General features: G+C 43.0%; 1 protein-coding gene across 4 annotated transcripts; it reads right to left on the minus strand.

The window, feature by feature from the left end:
* Positions 1–1,409: 1,409 nt before the first annotated feature.
* midn (midnolin) lies at positions 1,410–22,588 on the minus strand. 4 transcript variants are annotated; one of them, XM_079471492.1, is made up of 9 exons: positions 22,267–22,548; positions 20,369–20,600; positions 19,162–19,249; positions 19,018–19,080; positions 12,800–13,255; positions 12,377–12,497; positions 11,961–12,269; positions 6,543–6,632; positions 1,410–4,388 (listed from the first exon to the last, which is right to left on the minus strand). In XM_079471492.1, exons 1-9 carry the CDS (start codon positions 22,340–22,342, stop codon positions 4,126–4,128), a joined length of 1,698 nt encoding a protein of 565 aa, XP_079327618.1. In that variant the 5' UTR covers positions 22,343–22,548; the 3' UTR covers positions 1,410–4,125. The 4 variants fall into 4 exon arrangements, with proteins under 4 accessions (XP_079327618.1, XP_079327621.1, XP_079327619.1 ...); XM_079471495.1 differs by having other exon boundaries at positions 20,369–20,709; positions 22,267–22,325; XM_079471493.1 differs by lacking the exon at positions 6,543–6,632 and having other exon boundaries at positions 22,267–22,588.
* Positions 22,589–23,110: the final 522 nt, after the last annotated feature.

Consider the following 23,110-nt stretch of genomic DNA (forward strand, 5'->3'; position numbering starts at 1 on the left):
AAGAAGATATTTTGAGAAATGGTGGTTTTGTGTCCATACAATGGAAGCAATGGGGTTTAATGTTGTTTGGTAACCAACATTCTTCAAAATATATTCTATTCAGACAATAAGCAAAACCTTATATGTTTTCTTGTACAGCTGCTTTGTAACAATGAAAATTGTTAAAAGCGCTATATAAATAAAGCTGACTTGACTTTTGTGTTCTGGAAAAGAAATTTCATTGCATTTGGCATTGCAGATAAAAGAAACCCAGAAGGAAGTCACCAATGTACTATTTCAGCGATGACCAACCCCCCCCCCCCTTACTGGCAGTTACTTAAAATAGAGTAGCTGGAATTAGCATGCGCTCCGATGTTCTTGTCCTTGCTTTCTATTTTCCTGCAGATGGCAACCTCTTGTTTAATTCAGGGTTCTTCCGGAGAGGGAAAGCGATGCAAGTTCACTTTGAAACAGTATGTGTCTGTACAGAACTTGCCTACTGTACCAGCAGTCATGTGCTCACCCTGAATCTGTCATCGCAGCTCATCTTAGCTCCCGGGAGGAGAACGGACTGGTTGACAGATGGGTGGGTGCGTTGGAGTCTCAGCCGCTGTCAGTCCGCTCGATCCGGCTCTGATCTGGCACCCCTGCGGTTGAGCGAATGCCAGATACATATAAATCTGTACACTTTAAAGCTAGCTTTCATCATCTCAATGCAACCGTGCAGCCTGATCACAGATATACGTATAGACACCACATTGGCTGCTAAACTGTTAAGGGGATATTGGGGAAAGCAAGCCTACCCTATGAACTCCCCTGTAGCTGTGTTTTTTATATATACAAATGATTTTAACAGTTTATGATCTAGAGTATGAAAACATTCTCTATTCATTCATTTATTGCCAGAAAATGACTTTTTGCCGTACAGAATCATGAAAAGTCAAGCATTAAAAGTAGTTTAGAAATATTAACACTTTTAATTAAATGAGAGAGCTGCACTTTTTTTTCTGGCTGTTTACATGGCAGTCTTGCCCTTTCCAATATGGCGGCGGCATTGACACACTGGCCCGCAACGGGCCAAAGCACTCAATGTGGTTTCTGTGCATGTTTATGCAAACTTCCTGTACAAAATCTAAAGAAGGTTTTCCTACTTTTCAAATACTTATTGAATATGAAGTTTGTATTGAGACTACATGAATTATATGTACTTATATAATTAAGTCACATAACTTGTTAGGCTGAATTGGTTTAAATAAACTCAATAATCACAGCCCCGAAATACTTATTTTGCTTTGTATTTTCATATAGTCATTTTATTTTTAATCTTAAAAAGTAAAATCAATGACTTTTATTATATTATTTAAAAATGACCCATATGCAGATTCAAGTATGAAAGACACGGAAAACACTCACACATACACAAAAAAATCTAATTTTTTCTTTCAATTTATTACCTAAAAAAGAAAATGTCCTATCACAAGTCACACTGAAATGTATTGCTTAAGAAAAAAATATATTTAGATATTTTCCTTTTTTTTACTTGATTATTTCAATTATATTCCACAAAAACAAAATGGGGCACGGCGATGCCCTTACGCTTCCGCCCACTTTTAAAAAAATGCACAAAGAAATACATAATTCACAGTTACCATTTTGGTTTCATAAATTAATACAGTCACACATGTGCTACACCGGTCTATAGCTAGAACATTGTAAATTGTTTTTTTTCAACTCCTTTAATCAGTTTTCATTGGCTACAAGAAAGAACAGGCAACTTAAACGATGTGATTAGAACAAACTATTGAAAAGGCCCCCCTTCCCTCCCCCTTCAATTCCCCCATCCTAAAACTCAGGTCATCTCCTCTGCTTTTTTCAGTTTTCCTTTTTTTTAACCATTTTACATACAGGTGAGGCACACACAGAGTATATTTCATACATATATAGAAATTAAATTAAATTTGTTGGGGGGAAGGGAGAAATCGTCCATTGAAACCTTTATCGATGAATGGAAGTGCATGTTGTCAATGTGTCCTTAAAGGACATTTCAAACTGAGAGTTAGGGCACTTTGTTGCTGTAGCACTGCAGTCGAAACGACTTTTTTTCAATTAACACGCAAATGTGTTGCTTTTCAGCTTCGTTGTAGGATAGCAGGGTACAAGGGACATAACTGAACGGAAAAAACATACTGATGGAACCTGAAGCCACGGACAAAATTCTACGAGAGCTCATTACAAAAACCTGCATAAATGGAAATAATTTGTTCAAACGTTTTGTACACATTAAAAGGGCAAATATTTAAGGCACCGAAGCCTTGACATAATAGAGCTCCACCTCCTAAACACAAAAGATTGCCCCCCAAAAAAGTGATGCCTTTAACAAACACATACGACGAAAACAACTTAACAATCCCTTTGTTGTCCACCACTGCGAGCGTTTCAATAATGTACGTTAAGGCCACTTGAACATAAGAAAAGGAAAAGACAAATGTTCCCCTTCAGGTAGGTAATCTCATTGCAAACTCAGCGAGTGCAATCTTTGTGTGGGTTTAAGAACATTTTCACGTTCATGTCCAAATAGTCATGGGGGCAAAAGCTGGTTGCCAACGACCACGTCAGTCCACAGGTTGATGGCAGCAGGCGGGGGTGTTTGCTCTTGTTTTGTTGTTCCTCAGCGAGTTGCCAAAGTCCAGGAATGATCCAGTCCTGTTTTGGTTTGCAACTGATATGTAACATCACGTTTCTAATTAGAAATCCCGAGCAGCTGGGCGAATGTCTGTTTTTTCTTTTTTCACAATGTCATGCTTATCTTTTCAGCACCAGTTTCTCAGTATTATTATTTTCTACAAAAAAAGGAACAATAATTCACACGTTTGCATGCAAAGAGAAGTCCCATGTAGCAGCAGAACCGTCTGTCTGTGGAACACCTGATGTCAGTGCGTCTACGTACGAGGCACTATTAAGAATGAAAGGAAGGCGGGCTGGGGATAAGTTCTGATCGCAGGCGTGTTCGATCTGAGCGATGCACAAAAACCTGCAAAAGACTAGCCAATGAGAATCTTTAAACACATTTTGGGAAAGTGTTCAGTCTTCATTGGTAACAGTATTTGCTGATATTAATGGGCCATGTTGTTTTAGTCGAATGCATAAATTAGATATTTCACTTTGGCAGAGCGGGCCATTATAATGCACATTTGTAAACTATTCCACTGGCACCCCACCACTTTCCGATTATACACATTTGGAGTAACGGGAGAGATACAGTGTGTATTTAGATGATTATGTAAGGTTTTCTCTCATCAGATTAATTTCACAGCTTGCCTCGAGCCTTGCTGTGTAACTTTTGTTTTTATGTTTGCTTGGTTTATTTGTATCTATATTTGGAGTACAGTTCATTATACTAAAACAGACTTTACAAGCCTTGGATGGATCTTATTCATTCATATCAGCTTACTTTTTGTTTCCTACATCATACCTCTGACTTTACAATGAGCCGTTGCTTGAGAAAGCGTCAATTCTAATATTTATATACTAAACATGCACTGTGCCGTGTCCTGGTTATGTTTCGATATTATCTGTTTCAAATCACAGGTGTGTGCAAATGATAAAGAACCTGAATGCTTTGTGGGTAATGCTACATCGTTTCAGAAATCATCGTGATTCAAGAACAACAGGACGTAAGAAAAAACGACAAAGAAAACCCCCTTCAAATGATTCTTGAACTATGAATGCCCATTCGGAAAAAAGGGAGGACCACTATCAGATTTTTGTCCGTTCCTCATGCCTGTACGTATCTCCATCTATCGTTCCCCCCGGGAAATAAAAAGAAAAAAGAAAAGAGAAAAATATATCCCAACACCAATGAAGTCTGCTATGCTCATTTGTTTACTTCTTGGAGTCCAAATGCTGTCCGTTCCTTAGTCCAATCCATATGCGACCATCACAATTTGAAAATCAGTCTTTTCCAAGATCGTAGTCTATCATGGACGCAAGGTAAACCCCCTTTGTGTCTATATGGTCACAGGATGAGGAAAGAAGCTTACAAGGTTGAGCGTGCTTCTCCAACACAGTCTTTGAAAATTCTCCTCTTTAAAGTGTAAACCCAGTCGTATCTCTGGTCTCGACATAGATGCTGAAATCTTCGCTGCTTCAGGCCATGATGAATTCTGATTTCATGTCCGCCTTGACGTCGGGCTTCCACACAGAGTCCTCAAAGTCAAGGTCCAGGGAGCCCTCGCTGGACATGCTGCTGTTGCTGTTGCTCCGTCCCGCCTTGCGGTTGGGGAGCCAGTGGTACGGGGCGCGCGAGTCCCGGCGAGCCTTCCTGCGCAGGCGCTTCTGCTGCATGAGAAGCTGCAGCCGTTCCACCTTGCAGCGCGTGGCACGGTTCTCCGTCTGACGCAGTCGCTCACCTGAGGAACGAAGAAAAAAAAGGGTTAAAGTCTGACCTCTTTCAGATTATTTTGCATTTAGAAAAGAAAAGTCATATGTAACCATTTTGGTCATCTATATGTTCTCAAAATTGATCACATTTATCCATTAAAATAATTTTCTTCCAGAAAACAGCAAACTGTCCTGTACATGGAAAAGAAATCTGATGACCTGTACTACAGAGATGTTGTCCATTCAGATGCTGTCTAAAAGGAGGATGCCCCTCCCCGGATAAAACCTATAACTGACTAGCAGGTAGCAAATCATTGTTCGCAGCTGTGATGTAACTTAAGCCTTTTTAAAGAAGAAAAAGTTAAGCCCATTTATATATAACTTCCTGTTTCAAAACAGAAAAATAAACCTAAAATAAACGAATTCATATGATGATGACCATCTATGCTGTTTCTGCAGAGCAAGAGCTTCAATTTAATACACATATTTGGTGTAGGATGGAATGACTCAGTTTGCTGTTATCAAAAGCCAAGCCCTTAATAAATAAAGTCCAAGCGGTGACGTTAATGTTCTCAACAAACTTCTCAACAAACATACTGTCATTACTCCCACCCTATAGCCCTGTGTGCACTATCTCATTTAAAAAAAGAACATCCCAGTATGTGGCAACAAGTCCTCTCGGCTCCCTTATCGGAAGCGTTTTGTTCGAAATGCCTTGGCAGGCGTGCCCTTGAGATACGCAAGAGGAGAAGTGCTTTCTCACAAAGAAACCCACACGCCTGCAAGGAGACCAACGCCCACGTGTGCATGCGCACATCAATTCCCAAGCGATACAATCTCAACTTTGTTGTTTCTTTAACAGGAAGCGCATACCTTCTAATCCCATTTCATTTTAGAAACGGCACAAACGTCAAAGCAAATTGTGGGGTTTTCTTTTCCTTATGTAAGACTATTCTGCCGCTCAACCCTAAACCTTGCGTTTATAAATATATTCACGAGAATGGAAGAGAAAGAGAAACCACAATCTATTAGCCAGCTCCATTAGGATCTATCCCGGAATTAAATAATGAAATAGCCTGCTAGAATGTCGATAATCCCGAGCATAGACTATCTTTCATCGGGTGTGCTCTGCCACACACACACATGCAGCAGCAGTAGCTTTTAACATGGATCGATGGCAAATTAAAAAGACCTATTGATTAAACCTTAGCTATAGCGCAGCAATCCATCTCCAGGCGAGGACACTGCTATTGGCTTTCAATAGAAAATGCAAGCGAATGGAAATTGTAGGCGAAGTGAGCCAGGCCTTTTTTCCTCTTTCTTTTCCTGGCCTGAGCTCATTGAACCGGTAACCACCCCCCCCACTCCCCCACTATCAAGACCCTCAACCCCCACACAGACACGCTGCACCCCTCCCCATAGCCTCTGGAGAGAAAGACAGACATGTTGTTGGGAGAGAGACATGCTCTGGAATTCCACCTAGAGCGTTGCAGCGAGACAGGATGCCGGATACATATTCTTACTCTCTAATCAATTCTATCCACCTCACCATATCAAAATGAAATCAGATTTCTGTGTGGGTTCAATTTTCCCTTTACTCAATAGGTTTTTGAGGGTTAAGCTGCCTACGGATGGATTTGTGCTATATATGTAAATCGTATTCATTTGGATAAGCATAGAAAAAGAAATGCATTTGTTTAAACAAACCCATGGATCTGATCATATTTCCTTTCCTCTCTGAACCTGGTTAGATTAACCTGATTTGTGGCCTCTTCATGGTTAGAGAACGTCTGGTCTCATATAGTTACAATTCAGACCTTCCTACTGAAATCCCATGCACAAGGTCCTACGAGGTATAAAGAGATAAACGAGAACAGAGCTGCTTTTCTCCTTCATCTGCCCTTTCAAATAATCTCACTACAACTCGAGGCCTCGAAAGTAGGGCAGACACATCAACGTGCAGTTTGTCAGCTTTTCTCAGTGCACCAACTGGAGCTTTTTGAAAAAAAAACTAACTTTATGAAGCTGCTGTGCCTCATGGGACAAAGCTACAAAAATCAGTAAAAAAGAGCTCATTAGCAGCACTGGGCACGGCTTGCCACTGTTGGGGTATTGTAGGTAGCTCACAATAGCCTCAGAGACGTTAACCCGTACAACAAAGCCAAGTTTTGGGGGGACTTTACCAGAGCTTTTTGTTCTTTGTGAGAATCTGTGCCGTCTGCCAATGTTCTTTTCCCCACTGGCCACTTGCGCCCAGGTTGGATCCAAGGACTCTGTAAAAACATATGACCGTTGGTTTGGCATGGTAAGGATTAGGGATGTGCACGAATGTTCGAATATTCGATCCGCAATCATTATTCGAAAATTAAAAATGCTTTTCGAATATTCATATTTTTCATAATAAAAACGGCGTCAACACAGGGTTAGAATTGTCTTGTCTTATTTAACACGTCTTCACTTAATCTGTAATGATTTACACAGAAAATATAAAATAACATTTGTATGTGCTGCTACATCTTTGTTCAGTCAGATCACAAGCTAGTTTAAATATTTTAAGGTCACACACGGCGACTTGACGGATCTCGTGTCATGCCCTGCTCACTGTTAACCGTCGGCTTGTAGAACAGACTTTCGCCAGAGTAAAATCGAACTATATGCTTGTTTTTTTTATCAAGAACATGATATAAATATACAAGATAACCATACATCTCAGACTGTCGATATATGTTGCGTTTTGTTTGTTTGCTTCGCACAGGTTTAAATGCAGTTATGTATTTGCTAATATTTTCAACATTAAAAATAAATAAAATATATCCTATATTCAGGATACAAAATTAGTGCGTTTTGAATACTTAATGATAATTATAAGCTTGATGTGAAATTGTGACTTCATAAACACATAACAAATTACATCTTTATTAACTTAATCGTAAATTCGTTTTTTGGGAATTATTAAAAATGTCCATCCCTAGTAAGGATGTGGACGTTATCTGCTTACTAACATCCCCTGCAAGCTTCTGATGAAGGAAGCTTAAGGAAACACTGAAGCCTCTGTTCATGGGGTTATTATTAGGCTGTAAAAAAAGGCATCAAGCCTCTTGACAGACCTGTCTGGGCATGGAGTGCGGAGAAAGACGGATAGAATGGCTGGGGTTGGGGGCTGGGATGTGAAGCTAGGATACGCTTCGGAACAAAGGCAGGACAAGCGGTGCTCTGCCTCCTCATCCCCTTATGCTCCTAATACCCCTCCCTAAGCTGAGCTTTGGACACGAACAGGGGGTGGGTGAAATACGGAATGATTTCGCTGCTAGTAATTGCAAGTCAACTGTGCATCATAACAAGGAGCGAGCTTGGAAGTGGAGACAGCAAAAAAGCCCCTCCCCCCGTATCCGTCCTCTTAATTTGTCCTCCTTCTTCGACCAAGCTAAGCCGCTGCTTGCTTTGCAGTGTCCTCAGCATGCACTCAACATTCTCTGTCCCTCAGCACAAATTGGGGGGGCTCTAAGATACAAAAAGGGCTTGTGACGAGCAGCCAAGGAAAAGGGGGAATACAAAACAACCCCAGCCCCGCCTCCTGCCACGCAGCTGTTCGGCCCCCACACAAGATATACACCTGGCCTTCCTTTCTGACCCCCACCCCCTTCCCCTGAACGCCCGCATCCACCCACACCTCTCCTCCTCCGTACAGCCCCGTGACGGAAACCTCAGAGGGATGTGAAAAAAAGAGAGAAGGCTGCAAATGAGAACAAGGCATGGATGGTGAAAGAGATTACACCGAAAATCCCTCTGGAATCTAAAAAGTAGCAGCACGCTGGTGGACAAAAGCTTTCTTTCGTGAGGCATTTCTGAAAAAGCATGACTGTCTTGCTCATGCTTTTTGAAGGCAAGGAGCTGCTGGTCTATAAGAATGTATCGATCCCTGCACGGAGGGAGTGCTTGATGGTCACATGAGATGGGAAATGGACAGGGGGGATGAGAGGAGGAGGGTTTAGAATGAGTAGAGAGAGCGAAACTGAGAGGGATTTTTACACAATCGATGAGGCTGGTGGCCTGTCTGCAGGTATTAGGCCCGTTGACTGAGGTTTTGTATAAACATTAAGCCCAACCCAATGTATCGGCCCACATTGCAGCAATCCGAGAGAGTTTGCAAGCTTCCCTGTGCCATCCATCCATTAAAGATAAGCTTAATTTGCGACTTGTTTGTTTGTTTGCCTTGATAAGTCCTGTGATCCTTTTGAGTCTGGGTGCTGCCATCGTTCTGCATCAAGGAGTGATGTCTTTGCAGCGAAGGAGGAACTACTGCAGAGTTTCAGACATCTATAACTGTTTATCACTCTCTACTCCTCCAAACCCAACATGGTGATAAATCCATTTGCTTCGGGCCAACTGAGATACTCCTCCACCTATTTTAACAAATTACATACTTTACCCTCTACAGAAAAACAAAAAAAAGAGTTCCTCGTACAAGCTTCAGTAATGCTAAAGTCCAGATGTACAGAGAATAGTGCTATAAGCCAGCTGTAGTTGACTCCTGGAGAGCTCGGAGGCTTGCCAACGCTGCCTCTGGGTATAGAGGAGCTCAGAGTGGGTGCGCATCACAGGCCAGCCTTTGTGTTTAGCCATCTGCACCCCTAGCTGTTACTAAACCAGGGTAGCGGTCAAAGCTGACATCTCCATTGCTTCTCAGATGCGGTGGCATCAATGACCCTGCAGGGTGCCGAGGTCTCCAATGACCGGTATTTGCATACTAGGAGCAATAAAAGGTATTGGATATGGCCTGCAACGGCCACGCCTGATGAGCAGCTATGGATAGTCGGCCTAGGGGAGGAGGGGGGTTCTTACATGCTTGTTGGCCACAAAGCTGGGAGGGGGGATGAATTATTAAACCCCAGGTCTGCGCACTATAGTGACATGGAAAGAGCCTTGGGGCACCTGATTAAGCCGAACGCGTAGACAACGCTGCCTCGTGTTTGGTTTTGGTATAGAAAGAGTACTTGACTAAAAGGGATGAGATCTTGACATTTCACATCCTTGCAGTTTATACGCAGAAGCCGGGGGCGTTGGCTTTCGGTTGGATTGAATGAGCGAGGAATTTGAGCAGTTTTTTACTGCACCCTTGTTCTCTTCTTGCTAAAAGTACTGCTCCACCCAGGCTCTGTTCAACAGCCCAAACTAAACTAACCTGAGCTGACAGTGCGGAGTGCAGACAGAAGAAAGCATTCCTTTCCCAGCCCCCCTCTCTTTTTAAGACTTGTTTTGTCCCCATTTTCTTCAGCTCATAGACAAGACCAAGTCTATAGGTCCTCACTAAGCTTCAAGCCTACGTTTTTAAATGTTTTACTCTGCCTGACTGGTGCATTACTGGACTATGTGTGCACACTAGGTCGAACAAAGGGGGTTATCTGCAGTGGGCAAAGGGGCTGGGAGACCCCGGTGAGCACAGGAATTTGAGTCATGAATAGCCAACCCTTTTAGGGGCAGAGACCCTCCAACACTGAAAGAGTTCCTTCTTTATACTCCCCCCAACCAACAAACACTGACCACAGTATCACAGTCTTCCAAAGCCAGAAGAATCCAGGAACAGCAAGCGGAGTTGAATATCAAAACAATTGCGGTGGGAGCATCAAGTTTGTTTAATCAGTATAGTGAGAAATTATGATGCACTTTTACAAGTATTTGACATTTTTGCAAAGCGTTCTTTACTCAGTGAAAAAAGAGGTATTAATCCCATGTTTTACACTTAAAGTGATAGTTCAACCAAAAATGTTTACTACTGCTCATTTCAAACTTGTATGGTTTTCTTTCTTCTGCATAACACAAAAGAAGATTTTAGAGGATACTGATACGATCCCTTGAAATGACAGAATTCTGCAGGAATTAACAGTCTACTGTACACTAGACATGGCTTTTTTAGGTTTTGCTTAGAAAAAAAGCTAAAAAAAGTTTTGATTATGTTTTCGGCCATTTGGCAAAATGTAAACAATCCTGGTCCAGAAGCACTTCCTGTTTCAGTTATTTTTAACACAACACATATGTGAAAAATATGTGAAACAAAACTGAACATTTGGAATCGAATGTTGAAAGTGTTATATGAACATTTTTCAGACCTACAACCGGAAGTGTTTCTGGACCAGCATTGTTTACTTCTTATTAAACAGTCTATAGCTTTCCTTGGGAAGGACAATGGAGGAACGACAACATATTACCATTACTTGCTTTTGACAGTGTGTCAAGCATGTTAAGTTGCTGCGTTCTATGACACTCACTTGACAATGCTCGCATATGAATCTCTTGTTACGATACAGCTCTAACGGACATGGTGACTAGCAATCTAGTATTGTCCAGAAAATAGCCACAGAGCCCTTCCCTATTTCCTCTCTCACCCACAAGGAAGCACCAATAAATCAGTAGGCAGTCGCTGGCCGGATACAAACAACAGTTTTATGAATGGACCCCTGGCATTTTTTCCCCCCACCTCCTCCTGCTGCTGACTTTTAAACACAATGGGCATTCTCGTCAGGCTCAAATTTCTTGTTTAAATTTCTATTTAAAGGCTACTTAGAAAACAAGTGGCTATTGACCAGCCCTAGCTGATGGGATTGTTTCTGCAGATGAGGCAGAGAGCGTTGGACGGCAAGAGTAGGACCAGTATGACACCATTGTAGGAGTGGAACAAAGGGCAAAGGGGACGGATTGCATAGGTGGAGGAGGGGGAGAAGAGCCGGGTGAGCACATGGGCTGTATATACATTTTTTAAAACGTGTATGATTCCCTGTCCCATCGCTCCAACGGAGTGAACGAAGTTATTCCACCCCAGTAGCAGATTATACGTTTCATATTCTGCGGTGTTACCCTGGTATGCTTTAGTCTGGATTGATAAAAGCCCTGTGCTTTGAACAGTGCAAGGATAATATTTCTTCATTATCTCTCTACTCTCCAACAGCAGTGTTTCATGATAGAGCAGTTTAATTTCCTCCTCAGTGCTGAAGCGAGCTGCCCCAGATAATCAGTTTTTACCAGACAGCGCGGGGTACCTGCCACACGTCTGCGAGTGCTATCTTCCTCTGCTATCTCTCTCGCTCTGGCCCTCTGCCTCCTTCCTCTTGGTAACAGAGTAGTCCACCCCCATTCTTTGCTTCACATGAAAGCGGACACCGTCAGCATATAGACAAAGCCAGACATGCTGTGGCAGCTGAAGCATGACTGCTGAGGCCTAAAGAACAAGCCTACTGGGGGAAGGTACTGGATCCAAAGTTCCTTAACCTTTCTAGCCCTTCAACATCTTTACTATTCCTCATGCCACGGCTGAACCTTTTGAATTATTGAATCATCTTCACTCTTAAACCTTTCAGCGACCGTAAAGCCTGGGCTATGCTTTGTTTTTCTGCCTGCTGCATGGTCAAGAATTCTAGCTTTCAAAGTATACTAAATTGGCCATGAGCATGTGTGGATGCATGTGAGGCATGCACACTACAACTACTTCAATAGTAACAACATGATAATAAAAATGAAGCATCTCAAGAACTGAATTGGTGCCTTTACCAAATTTTGGTAAAGCCACTCACTAATAAACAGATTCTGAGACGTCACCAAAAACTCACCAGAAGGTTTGCACATGCGGAACGGGCTCTGGCACTGTACAAGCGGGTGGACGGTCTGCTGGGTCTCAGGGCTTGGCATCGTGTTCGGCAGGCCAGATAGACTAGGGGTGTGGGGGGGCGAGGGAGGCGGTGAGGGTGCCGGGGAGCTTGGGGTGCTGCACTGGGTTTGGTAGCGGAGCTGTGTGAGCGATGGTGGCATGCCCTGGTAGTGCCGGGTGGCACTCAAGAGGTCATTTAAGATTTGAAGGATGGTGCCGATGTCCCGTCGGGGACGTCCGGTGCTGTCCTGGCAGTTGGGATGCAAAGTGCCTTAATGAGGGAGAAGCAAAGCAAATGTTAGTATGGAAATAAAATCACTGTAGTTAAATTATGGTGTGCTTCAACACAAAAATAAAAAGCAGAGAAATCAAACATACCTGAAAATGTGCCAGAAAACACTCCTGGCGCATGGTTGACGAAACTTTCAATAATAGCGCCTGGTTTGCGGGATCGGGAGGGAGTGTTACAGTGGCCAGATGTCTTTGTGGTGCAGTTAGCCTGTGGCAGACATAAAAAATATTAAATATGAATAATACTACCCATACTACTACGTTTTATTGATGCCCTACAAACATTTGAACTGAACCACCTAAAATCAATAAATAAATAATTAAAATTGAATTGTGTGTCATTTTATATGTGGCACAAATGCTTTACATACAACCTCTGTTACAAACCGCTGGAAATTATACTGTGGTAGTAATGTAACCTTTTGACAGCTTGTACTGTCTACTAATATTTACCTTGTCTACTAGGATTGATATGTATTATGTAATATTGCATGTAAAAACAATAGTCACCTCTGGACAGGAAGCACTTGGGGTGGGACTACTCGGAGAGGTGGGACAGGCTGAAGCTGGCTGCTGGGTGTGGAGAAAACCACCGGGGAGTGAAGAGGGGTGAGGAGGAGGGCTGATGTGCCCTAAAGCAGAGGTGGGATAAATGGGAGGAAATGTTGGGATAGAGGGGGATGGTGGGAAGGCCACTGGGTTGGATGGGAGTGTTGTGTTGGGGTGATGAGGGTGTGGATGCGGGTGATGGTGGGGGTTGTGTGAAACCCTGGCCGTCCCTGAGGCAGAAGCTCCATGCGAGTGTCCCGTCGTGCCATCCGAACTTCCGCGCGATATGAGATGTCGATGCTGTAACTGCGGGCCGCCAGAGTGCTGTGCTGCCAACTGCAGTTGGACAAACATCATATGATCGCCCACTCGCAGTGCCAGGGTTAAAGGAGACCGGCCAGACAGGAAATCACTGACCTGTGGGCAGAAAATGAAGAGGGGGTGGCTTTAGTAATCCTCTCGCAACGCTTTCAACTGGAAAGGAATTTGACAACATTACTGAATAAGTGAATAGCTGTAATGCCTATTTATGAATAAGCAGAAGTATACAAAAGACACACACACATAAACACGAAACCACTCTACCGGTCTACAACTGTAGCATTCAGCACACCCACTAAGCACTTCTGCCTGGCCACAGGCCTGAAAAATCAGCCACAGAAACATGATGCAGACCCACTCTCTTCCCAGTCGCATAATAACCAATTGTTCGAAAGGATAGACCGGAAAGACTTGCCCATTTTAGGAGTATCCAGAAAAGGAGAAGTTGAGCCAAATTCTGCGGATCTCTGACCTCTCAAAAACAAGGCAAGAAATGCAGAGTGCTCAGCTTGACTTGGCTCTCCAAACACTGTAAACAACCTCCCTTTTGTTCGATCTCAACCCTCAGGCTTGCTTTGTTGCATCTGCTATATTGTGGGGTTTTGTAAAGGGCGGCCTTGTCTTTAAGCGCCAAGAACCATGAAACAAACCACAGACGTGCAAAGTTCCTAAACCACTTAAACAGTTTTCACAGTGAAGAACCAAATGTACCAGAAGAGAGAGAATGGCGGCCGGGAAGACTTCTCCGGCAGATCTGCTCTGCCTCCAAGTGTGCTTGTGCTGGCTGACCTGTGGTTAACCTTTCAAATCACTGGGGTCTACCCTCCATCGTTTTCCTCTCTCTCCTGCTCAATTCTTGCGGATCTGTTTTTCCATCGAGCGGCCACTCTAACAGTAGATTGACCTTGACCGCTCTGTGCACTTCATTGACAGACCCAAAGAGCCAGCATCTCCTTATTTTTATACATGATTATGATATGACATAATACAATATGATTAGATGATGGATCTCATCACTGATCGTCTGACTGATAACTCACCCCCTCAGAAAAGGTCTCTGTTAATACTCAGTTTCCATTAGCTTACAACCACGCGGCTCTGCAAGCAGGACAATGAACCTGCAAGCACTAATAATTTTAACCGGTAATCTGTTATCATCATATATTTGGGCCTGTGAATTGTCAAGTATAGAGTGCCAGACCTCACATTAGCCTTGCAGATCAGTCATCACCCAGCCAAAGCATCTAACTGACTCACTCCAAGCCCAGATTCATCCCACATAATGAGAGTGTGTGTGAAACCCCACAAAAAGTGTCTCAGAGAAACAAGGACACAATGTGCGAAGACATTCCCGGCCAATGATTTGACTTACAAACAAAAGACAAAACATGAATGTTAAACCGGAAACTAAACTAAAATACATTTGGCTGACCTCCTTCTAACCTTGTATCTCCATATTTAGTGTGTTTAGTTTGTCACTAGGTTTTGCCGATATCTAACCAATAGAAATATCTAAAAGTGCTTGTCAACTTTGACAACTGTGTGTAATCAATGAAAAAGTACAGTTTTATTTCCATTTCCTGAAAAACAGCGAATTAGGACTTACAAGGTTTCAGAAGGACAGCGATGATTAACATGATTTCATTACTAACTCTTATTAAAAGTTTTTGATCCACATTATGTATTAAAAACATGGAAATACCACGTGATAGCCAGAACATTAGACAGCTCCGAGAAACGTAATGATTTACAAGTAAACATATTCACATTATATAACCAATATTATATACATAAAATACTTATACTAAAAAGTAAAAGTATGCTGATACTAATACTACAGTCATAAAGTACAACTAATTTCCTGATGTAGTCTTTTCTTGCACAATATCTGATGGTGGTTATAAAAAAAGTAGCAAAACTATTGTATAATGTTACTAAGAAAACAACCTCAGATATCTTCCTGACACAAATTTTGCAGGCACTGGTGCCAACAATTCCAGACTACATCTAGATCTGCTGTGGGTGTAACAACAGTCCAACAGAAGCCTGAAGTGTCAACATGTAGGCTAAAGCACCTTAAATGGGTCAGGTCCTCAAATGCGACCGCAAATGTTCCCTTGCACATGCTTCTTTGTTCTAAAGGCCACATGCTTTAGCGTTTCCATCAAGTTCAATGGCACGCTATAACAAAGCACTTTTGACAGGCGGGAACAATTTCTAATTTCTTCCTTTTTTTCTGTCTATGATTATTTTTATGATCAGGATTTCAGATATGAAAAACAACATAGCGTAATAATTTAAGATTTGTAAGACTTTTTATAATCCGTTCTTAGAATAAATACATTCAGCAGATTTCAGCGCATTTGTGGCCAAAACCAGCACAGGAAATTCAACAAGGTATCACATATGGATAAGACAACCTTCCCTTTACACTTCGTCCATTTTGAATGGTTGGGGAGGCATGTTGCTCTGCACTGTGCTGCGGTTGCCATGCAGTGAGGAACGGGTAAAGTAGAGAGAAAGAAGACATGATAAGGGGAGACGGGGAGGAGGGCCGGGGGAGAAACCTTGGTGTGAGAGTGAGGGTGTGGAGGGGGGGTGTTAGGATGGCTGTAGATGCTGATGAAATATTCAGCGAGAATACGCCTTTGGCTCTTTCTTCTCCCGACTCTATGGTTGACAGTTTTATTTATTGAGGTTCCTGCGGTTCAAGGAACTCATTTGTAGGAGATATGAATGGCACCGAGCTGACATCCTGAAAACCATTTTTGGACGGGTCGAATCAGAGAACAGCCACGCATGACTGTAAAACGACTGGTCACCTATCAAAGCCCTCAGCGAACATGGAAAGTTCAAAACCAGCTTATTAACCCTCGCCATCGACCACTGGGTTTTGATCGCGCTGGGGAAGGCATCGATACTGTCCTACAAAGGGCCATGCGGGGTGTGGATGCAATAACAAGGCCTTTTAAAATAATCAATGGCTTGCATCTTTATCCAAACCTTAAAGAGAAGGCTATCTTCAGAAATCCCACTCGAGGGGGTTTGACCTTCTCAAGGTCTACGTGAGACATGGACATGAAGGAGTCGGTGGTTAAAGGTCAAATTCGATCTGTCAGAAGAATACTACATCTGAGATCGAAGGTCAGGGGGATCATTTAGAAGAAGCTTTTTTCATCTACAGGTTTGAATCTTTGAGACCTGCAAAGAAACAGACTTTGTCCACTCTGCCTCATTCTCCCAGACCAGCGAAATATCTGCTATTTCAAAACACAACACTTTGTTCCTGAGATGAATGAACAGATAAGTCTGGGTAGGCGAGAGACTGATTCAAGACGTGTCACACTTGCAACCAGCGCGATTCAGAATATCCACAATCACGGGGCGTAAAATAATGAGTTTAAGCTTTAAATATCACAGAACAAAAGTGTTATAATGTGACGTGCCAGAAAAGCTGTGAAGGACAAATATGCAATGCTGAAAACAGAATCAACACAGAAGATGAAAGTTCAGCCCTAATTAATAAAACCCAGTGGCTCGGTTATTGGCTAATGAGAACTTCCCCACAGCCGCCCCCCCCCACCCCTTCTCAGTTCAGTCACGAAACCAGGCACTTCAATCACAAAGGCGGGTGGGAAACAGGAACAGTCACGAATCTCTGATTGCTCGTGTTAACTCCGTACCTCTCGAATCGCGAGTGCACTCTGTGTAAACACGCATACGCACGGCTTTTATCGCCGATCGCTGAGAATGCAAACGAATCTCCCCTCCCATGTGCCAGCTGTTCAAACAGCACCAACACCCGCTTTTACATTTCACATATTTACGAAAAAATTTAAAAAGTATTGATTTCTTTTTTTTTATCTAAGCAACACATGTTCTTACCACTACATTTTTTAATGACTCATCAGTGTTGTTACTGGTAGTCGCATAATCAGAACCTCGCTTTGGCCAGCTCTCAACCTTCGGTTTCGTCCACCCCTTTATTCGTCTGGGAGGGGGCAGGGTGGGCGTAAATGACGAAAGAGGGTAGCTCAGAGGTGACTCGCCCTAAATTGTTGAATCCCATTATTCGCATCTGTCCGTTTTCCGACACAATGACAAGTGCCCGGCCCCTATTCTAAAGTGGGTAGGTGGGTGTCTAGAGGGTGGAGAGTTATGACAGGAGCGCATCTCTGGGACCGGGGGAAAGGCACTTGCTTGTGGAAACAAACTGCTTTGTTATCCCTCGGGTACAAAGAGCTCTACCTGTCTTGAGGAAAAAGTAACTGCTAATTAACAAAATGCCATTGCAGGAAGAATCACACACCAGTCATTATTTCAAATTGATGGGCAACAATGAACTGCTCGAATACAAAAGTGGCATTTTAATGTTCAACGAGACGGCTGATCTATCAACAAAAGTGCAAGCAGGCTATATTTTTTCAATAAACTCGCTTGAAGGCGCCTGTACTGCACCGCTCCTTGTCGTCATCTAATTCTCCATCCTCTTTTACGCCAGAAAGGGGCAAAACTGGAGACTTACTGAGAGACATGGGAAACCACGACGGCTTTAAATTATAGACCAGAAAAAGCTGTTAGTCTGAAGGAACAAGGGAAAAAATGCCATTTCAATAATTGCCAGCCTTTCCTTTCCATGAAACACTCCGTCTGGTCACGAGGAAGTCTGAGATAGATCTTTCCTTGGCAGGCATTAGGGAGCTCGGCTGCTATATATGTTGTCATCCGCTTTAATTCTACAAGTCCATCTTCTCACTGTCGACCTTATCCCGTCCCTTTGTTCGAACCACATGACTGTCGACAGTCAGTTTGAATACAGTAGTCGCGCACAAGCATCAGTCTAAAAGCCATATCAGAGTGCAATGTGTTGACTAATTTCAGTTCTGAAAAAGGAACGTGTCTCATATTTGACAGCATTACTGACTCAGAGTGTCTGCGAGCAAGAGGCTACAAAAAAAGATGACTAAAAACAATCCATGTCTGAAATGGAGCCCTTTTATAACAGGCCAGATGACACAGTTAGCAGTCAACAAATAGTACATTAGGTCAGAGAAAAAGCACAGTTAGCATTTGCGTGCCCCAGCAAAAGGTTTAGTGATGGGAAAGGCCGTAAGCAACAACCAAGTTGCTCTTAAAAGGCTAAATAGGTTTTCTATAGAAACACAACACACTGCAGCTGCCTACAGAGGACTTATTGAATGATAAGAGTGGTATACCCTTCTTTCCTCCCAGTGTACACCCAACACAACAACCGGACTTCTCAAAATATCGTGAGAGAAAACGTAGCGGAAGCATGTGGCGGCCCTTTTGTCAGAGGTGCCAGATCTGATAACAGTGCAATGATTGTCAATGTCCAGTCATAAACAATCCAAATGATTAAAAGTCACATTAAGTGCCCTTTGATACAGAAATCATGAGGTCTGACAAAATCCATTAGCCGTCAAAGAAACCACAAGCTGAGAAGCAACAATGGCTTGCAATCCAACCAATACATTAAAGAGTAGTTTTAAAGATTTAAAGAAAGGTCTCAATGAAAAAGGGTACTAGGTGGGGCTTGCCTCCACTCACAGATGTTGCCAGGAAACTGGAAGATGTTGCTTAAAATATGCGTACTAAGTGTTTGGAGGTCTTAAAGTTAAAAGCTTAGAAGGGCATTATCTGTATCACATTACCCTACATGTCAATGCAACATCTCGCCAAGCAGATAGTTAAAAAACATACGAACGATCCCTTAATAGCCAGCTGGATGTTCTTCACTGCCCCGGCAATTAGGTAAAGTGTACGCACAACTGTCCAATGTAATAGACTACTGTAATTCAAATGTCTACTAGAATGACCCTATTAGACTGAAAGCTTACCTGTGTTTCAGTCAGGCTCTCCAAGGCCTGCATTACGGACTGCTCGGGTCTTGACGCTTGAGACTGCGGAGAGAGATGTACAGGGTAAACTCCTCATGCAATCTCATATGGAAGTTAAATGTAGTATTGCTATCCGGCCTTTACCATTAGGCCAGCTTCAACTGTTGGAACCAATGTTAGTTTGCTCCCATCCGTTATACCCAAATCTTGAAGTTTTCCTGAACTCAGGCGTCTACGGAGGAAAAAACAAAGATATTCCACTTCAGCTATAAAATACATGATCAGCAGGTTGTGTGTTGGCTACAAAAGAAAATAAGATCTACATACACATTTACTGAAACCATGCACAAGACTCCTAAATTAATATGTGCCACCATAAACCGAGCAGAAATCACAAAGGGTATCTAAAGAGACATACATCATATAGCGTCAATAATCGTATTCCCCAAGAAACGCTCCTTCATGTTGACCATACACAGCCCAAATGTATTTTTAACCCACAAATCCCTAAAACAAACTGGCATAAACGTGTACAGATGTGCTTGGGCGAAATGTCACCACCTCTCGCCGAACAAAGGGACTGAGCAACTGGCCTGGAGGCTGCAAAACCAAACAGAGAGATTAAGCCACTCTCTTGGTTTCTCAAAAGGATGATGTAATTTGGTGGTGATTATTTGCGAAGGCTTTTCAATCGGTCCAATTGAAAGAGCAAACAATGCGACTGTTAGGGTCATTTGCAAGTGACAAAGAGCCGCTCTCTCACCTCCCGACTCCACCACCCAAGTGTAATTGTTAGGCAATGTTCGAAATGCACTGAAACTAACATTGCCCCTTTTTCTTTAACATTCAGTTAGAATATTCTAACACGCCAGCGTGAGTCTCACCAGGTTGCTTTATTTGCCCGCATGCGGTTTAAAGAGACAATAACTAATGCCTTGCATAGTCTAATCCAGCAATGTAGCCAGTTTAATCGGGAGATTAGGATATGTACCAATGTGGTCCACACATCAGATCGAGATGGTTGCGAGGCCATCACATTACAGCATGTATCATATAATGCCACGTTTCTAGTGCAAAGGCTGCATGCACATGGCGGATAATAAATGATCACATTATCAACACCAGGTCTCTTTCATTTCTCTTTTAGACTGCAGGGCTGTATCAATATCGCGAATGCACTAAAACAAACCAGATCTCCAGGATGCAGGTGCTTACGATCTAAAGAAGGGTTTAAAATCTCCATGAGGAAGCTTACGATTAACTGTCCTGCCAAAACCCACCTTCTGACCCGTTCTTACCCCCCAGCCATGGTAAACCCGTGCATCTATCATGCCAGGATGTCCATACTCACGTTTCTTTGTGCAGCAGAGCGAGTCTTTCTTTGGGTACTTTGAGTCTTTGAGAAAGTCTTCGCTTTAACCCTTCCACGGTCTCTTCTACGGGAAGGGAGAGCTCAAAGCGTGTGCCGGTGGTGGAGTGGATGTATAAATTCATGGGGGGCTCGCCGGAGACGCTCTCGCAGGACGGCGCAGCTCCACGACTGCTGCAGCTCCGGGCGCTCGGATGCGGGTCCATTCGATAGCCTGCGTTATGGAGGAGACAGGGTCGGTGATGCGGGCGAATCTTAGCGCGTCCTGTCTTTATTTGGAAAATATTCCCAGGTGTCGTTGCGTTGATAACTCCGATACGATCCTCCAATTGAAAAACACACAGGCTCTTCTGTTAGTATTTAATTCTAGGCTACCGCGCAAGCAGATCGGACCTGTTTAAACGTGTTTAAAGGCTGTGCTCAATACAACTCATAATCTGTCAACAGTAGTCCTTTGACAGAGGTGGCGAGCGATCGGACGACCGTACTGCGGAAACGCGGGCGATTTTTACAGCACGGTCCTCATCGCGCAGAGAAACTCCGGCGAAACGCGCATAATAATGACCGTTGTTTCGCCGTATCTCACTTCCACAGCGCTATGATTACACCCACAATAGCTCCGTGGTCCCGCCCATACAGAGGCGCACGTAATGACGTCTGTGAGAGTAGCCAATCGTAGGACTGCCCGGTCACCCACGTGGAGCGGAGACGCCACCCTCTTTCTCTCCCCCACATCCCTTTCCTCATTTAGGACGAATCCAGTCTGAGTGGGCGAGGCTTAGAAACGCTCTAGTTCCAGCCCACTCTTACCGATTCCGAACCATTCATGAGGTAAACTGTCAAAGTAACATAAATCGCCCAAATATAACCCTTGAATGACAACACTCGGCCCGTTTCCAAATCACGTCAAGTCTTACCACTGCACGTCAACGTTTTTGTGTACGGATAACCACGTAGTATATACAGCAGATATACACATTGACGTATGCAAATATCAACACACGTTACGCAGGCAATTACGAGCAGCCCCCGATCCGTACGCGGGTGTAGTTTACGTTTGAAAGCATCTATTACGGTTATCATTATCTCTATTCAAATCGCCCCCCGTGAAAGATAAAGTGCTCTCAAGGAAATGTGGCGTCCAAGCCATTCTGTTTAATAAGCACCGCTCGGGGCAATACACAAAGTGGGACTTACGTCACTCACTATCACGATCTCGTGCCAAATGCGCTGTAAGCTGCCTGCAAACGTCTGCAGTGTACACGAGTTCCAAAATAACACAGTTTACCCCCATGATGACAGGACTGGGGCACTAAGAAATGCGGATTACATGTCAAACTCAATTGCTTTCCAGATTCGCTGTGCGAAATTCACGCGGTGACACTATGCCTCCTACGTAAAACTGACTTGGCGACCAATAAAGATACTCGAGCGCCTACCAGCGGCGACAAGTAGGTACTTGCCACGCCGATTTCCAAATCTTAAGTATGAAATACAGTTTACACGTAGCATGCCCATAACAATGACCTTTGTGTACTAGCAAGTCTAGCAAGAAATAAATAGCAAGAAAGGGCATACTATATAAGCTTGATGGGGTTTTCTACCCGGGTTACATAGTTCAAACAGTTGCAACTGATGTGAGGAGTCCGATCAGGCAAAACCCCCCCAAAAAAGAGATAAATCGGTGCAATGCATTTACGTACACACAAAAATCACTTAAGTTTCAATTTTAAATAAATGATTAACTTAAAGTAACGGCATTGTAAAACGCGTGTAAAGCAACAAATCAGATGTGAATGTGACAATGAATAAATAAGCGTCCCAACAGCTACATTAGCAGTTTAGCCTTATCCAAACATAACACTGACATTAATACGTACCAATAATCGTGGCAAAAACCCCAAAGTTTCGCGACAACGTTTCCGAATCCTCCACAAGGTTTCCTAGCTTTGGCATGTATAGAGAGAATTTTCAATATAGTTTCTTTTTTTCCACAAAGAACGTCCAAAATTTCCACAAAGTCACTATTTGGGCTTGCGGTATATTGATGTAGCCCGTATGCTCTGTTCAATGGATCAGCGGTCCTTTGCCGGTTTAAATCCCACGTCCACTTCGCCTCTCCTGCTTTTCGAAACTAAACCGTATGACAGCGTTCATAAGCCGGAGTTGATGTACAACACCTCTATACAAAGCTGCTCATAGAATGGGCGGACACTTTGCTTCTTGCGATGTCAGCATGCGATTTAAGGTGGTCACCGACGCCCTCGCTTTTAACATTTGATTGTTGTTTTATTTTAACTTCGCAGCTACGAATTACAGCATCGAATAATCGTTAAAGGGTAATTTGTAGAAATCAAATATAAAAATATACAATAAATTGACAAATTGTTGACGTAGTAGATCTAAGAGTCAAAACAACCTTAAGAACTGCTAACGCGGAGCAGGCTTTCGCTATTGGAGGGGCGTGGCCTTACGCTGACGATATTAGTAGGTAACTGGGCAACCGGTCCAGAAAAACACATTGCTAGGATACGAGATAAGTCTACGATAAACAACAACTTAGGTGGAATTTTATTCTTAGGAAGTTCGTGGCGCCACGATATCGGTCAAATACTACATATGAAAAGCAGCAGGGTGGCAGACAAATCGTATTTTGTCACGTTATGTGCAGTTGTTTTAATAAAAAGCATAAGATGTGAACATTAGAACAAAACCAAATGAGAC

The sequence above is a fragment of the Barbatula barbatula genome, assembly GCF_947034865.1.
Source record: "Barbatula barbatula genome assembly, chromosome: 13".
Taxonomy (NCBI): Eukaryota; Metazoa; Chordata; class Actinopteri; order Cypriniformes; family Nemacheilidae; genus Barbatula; species Barbatula barbatula.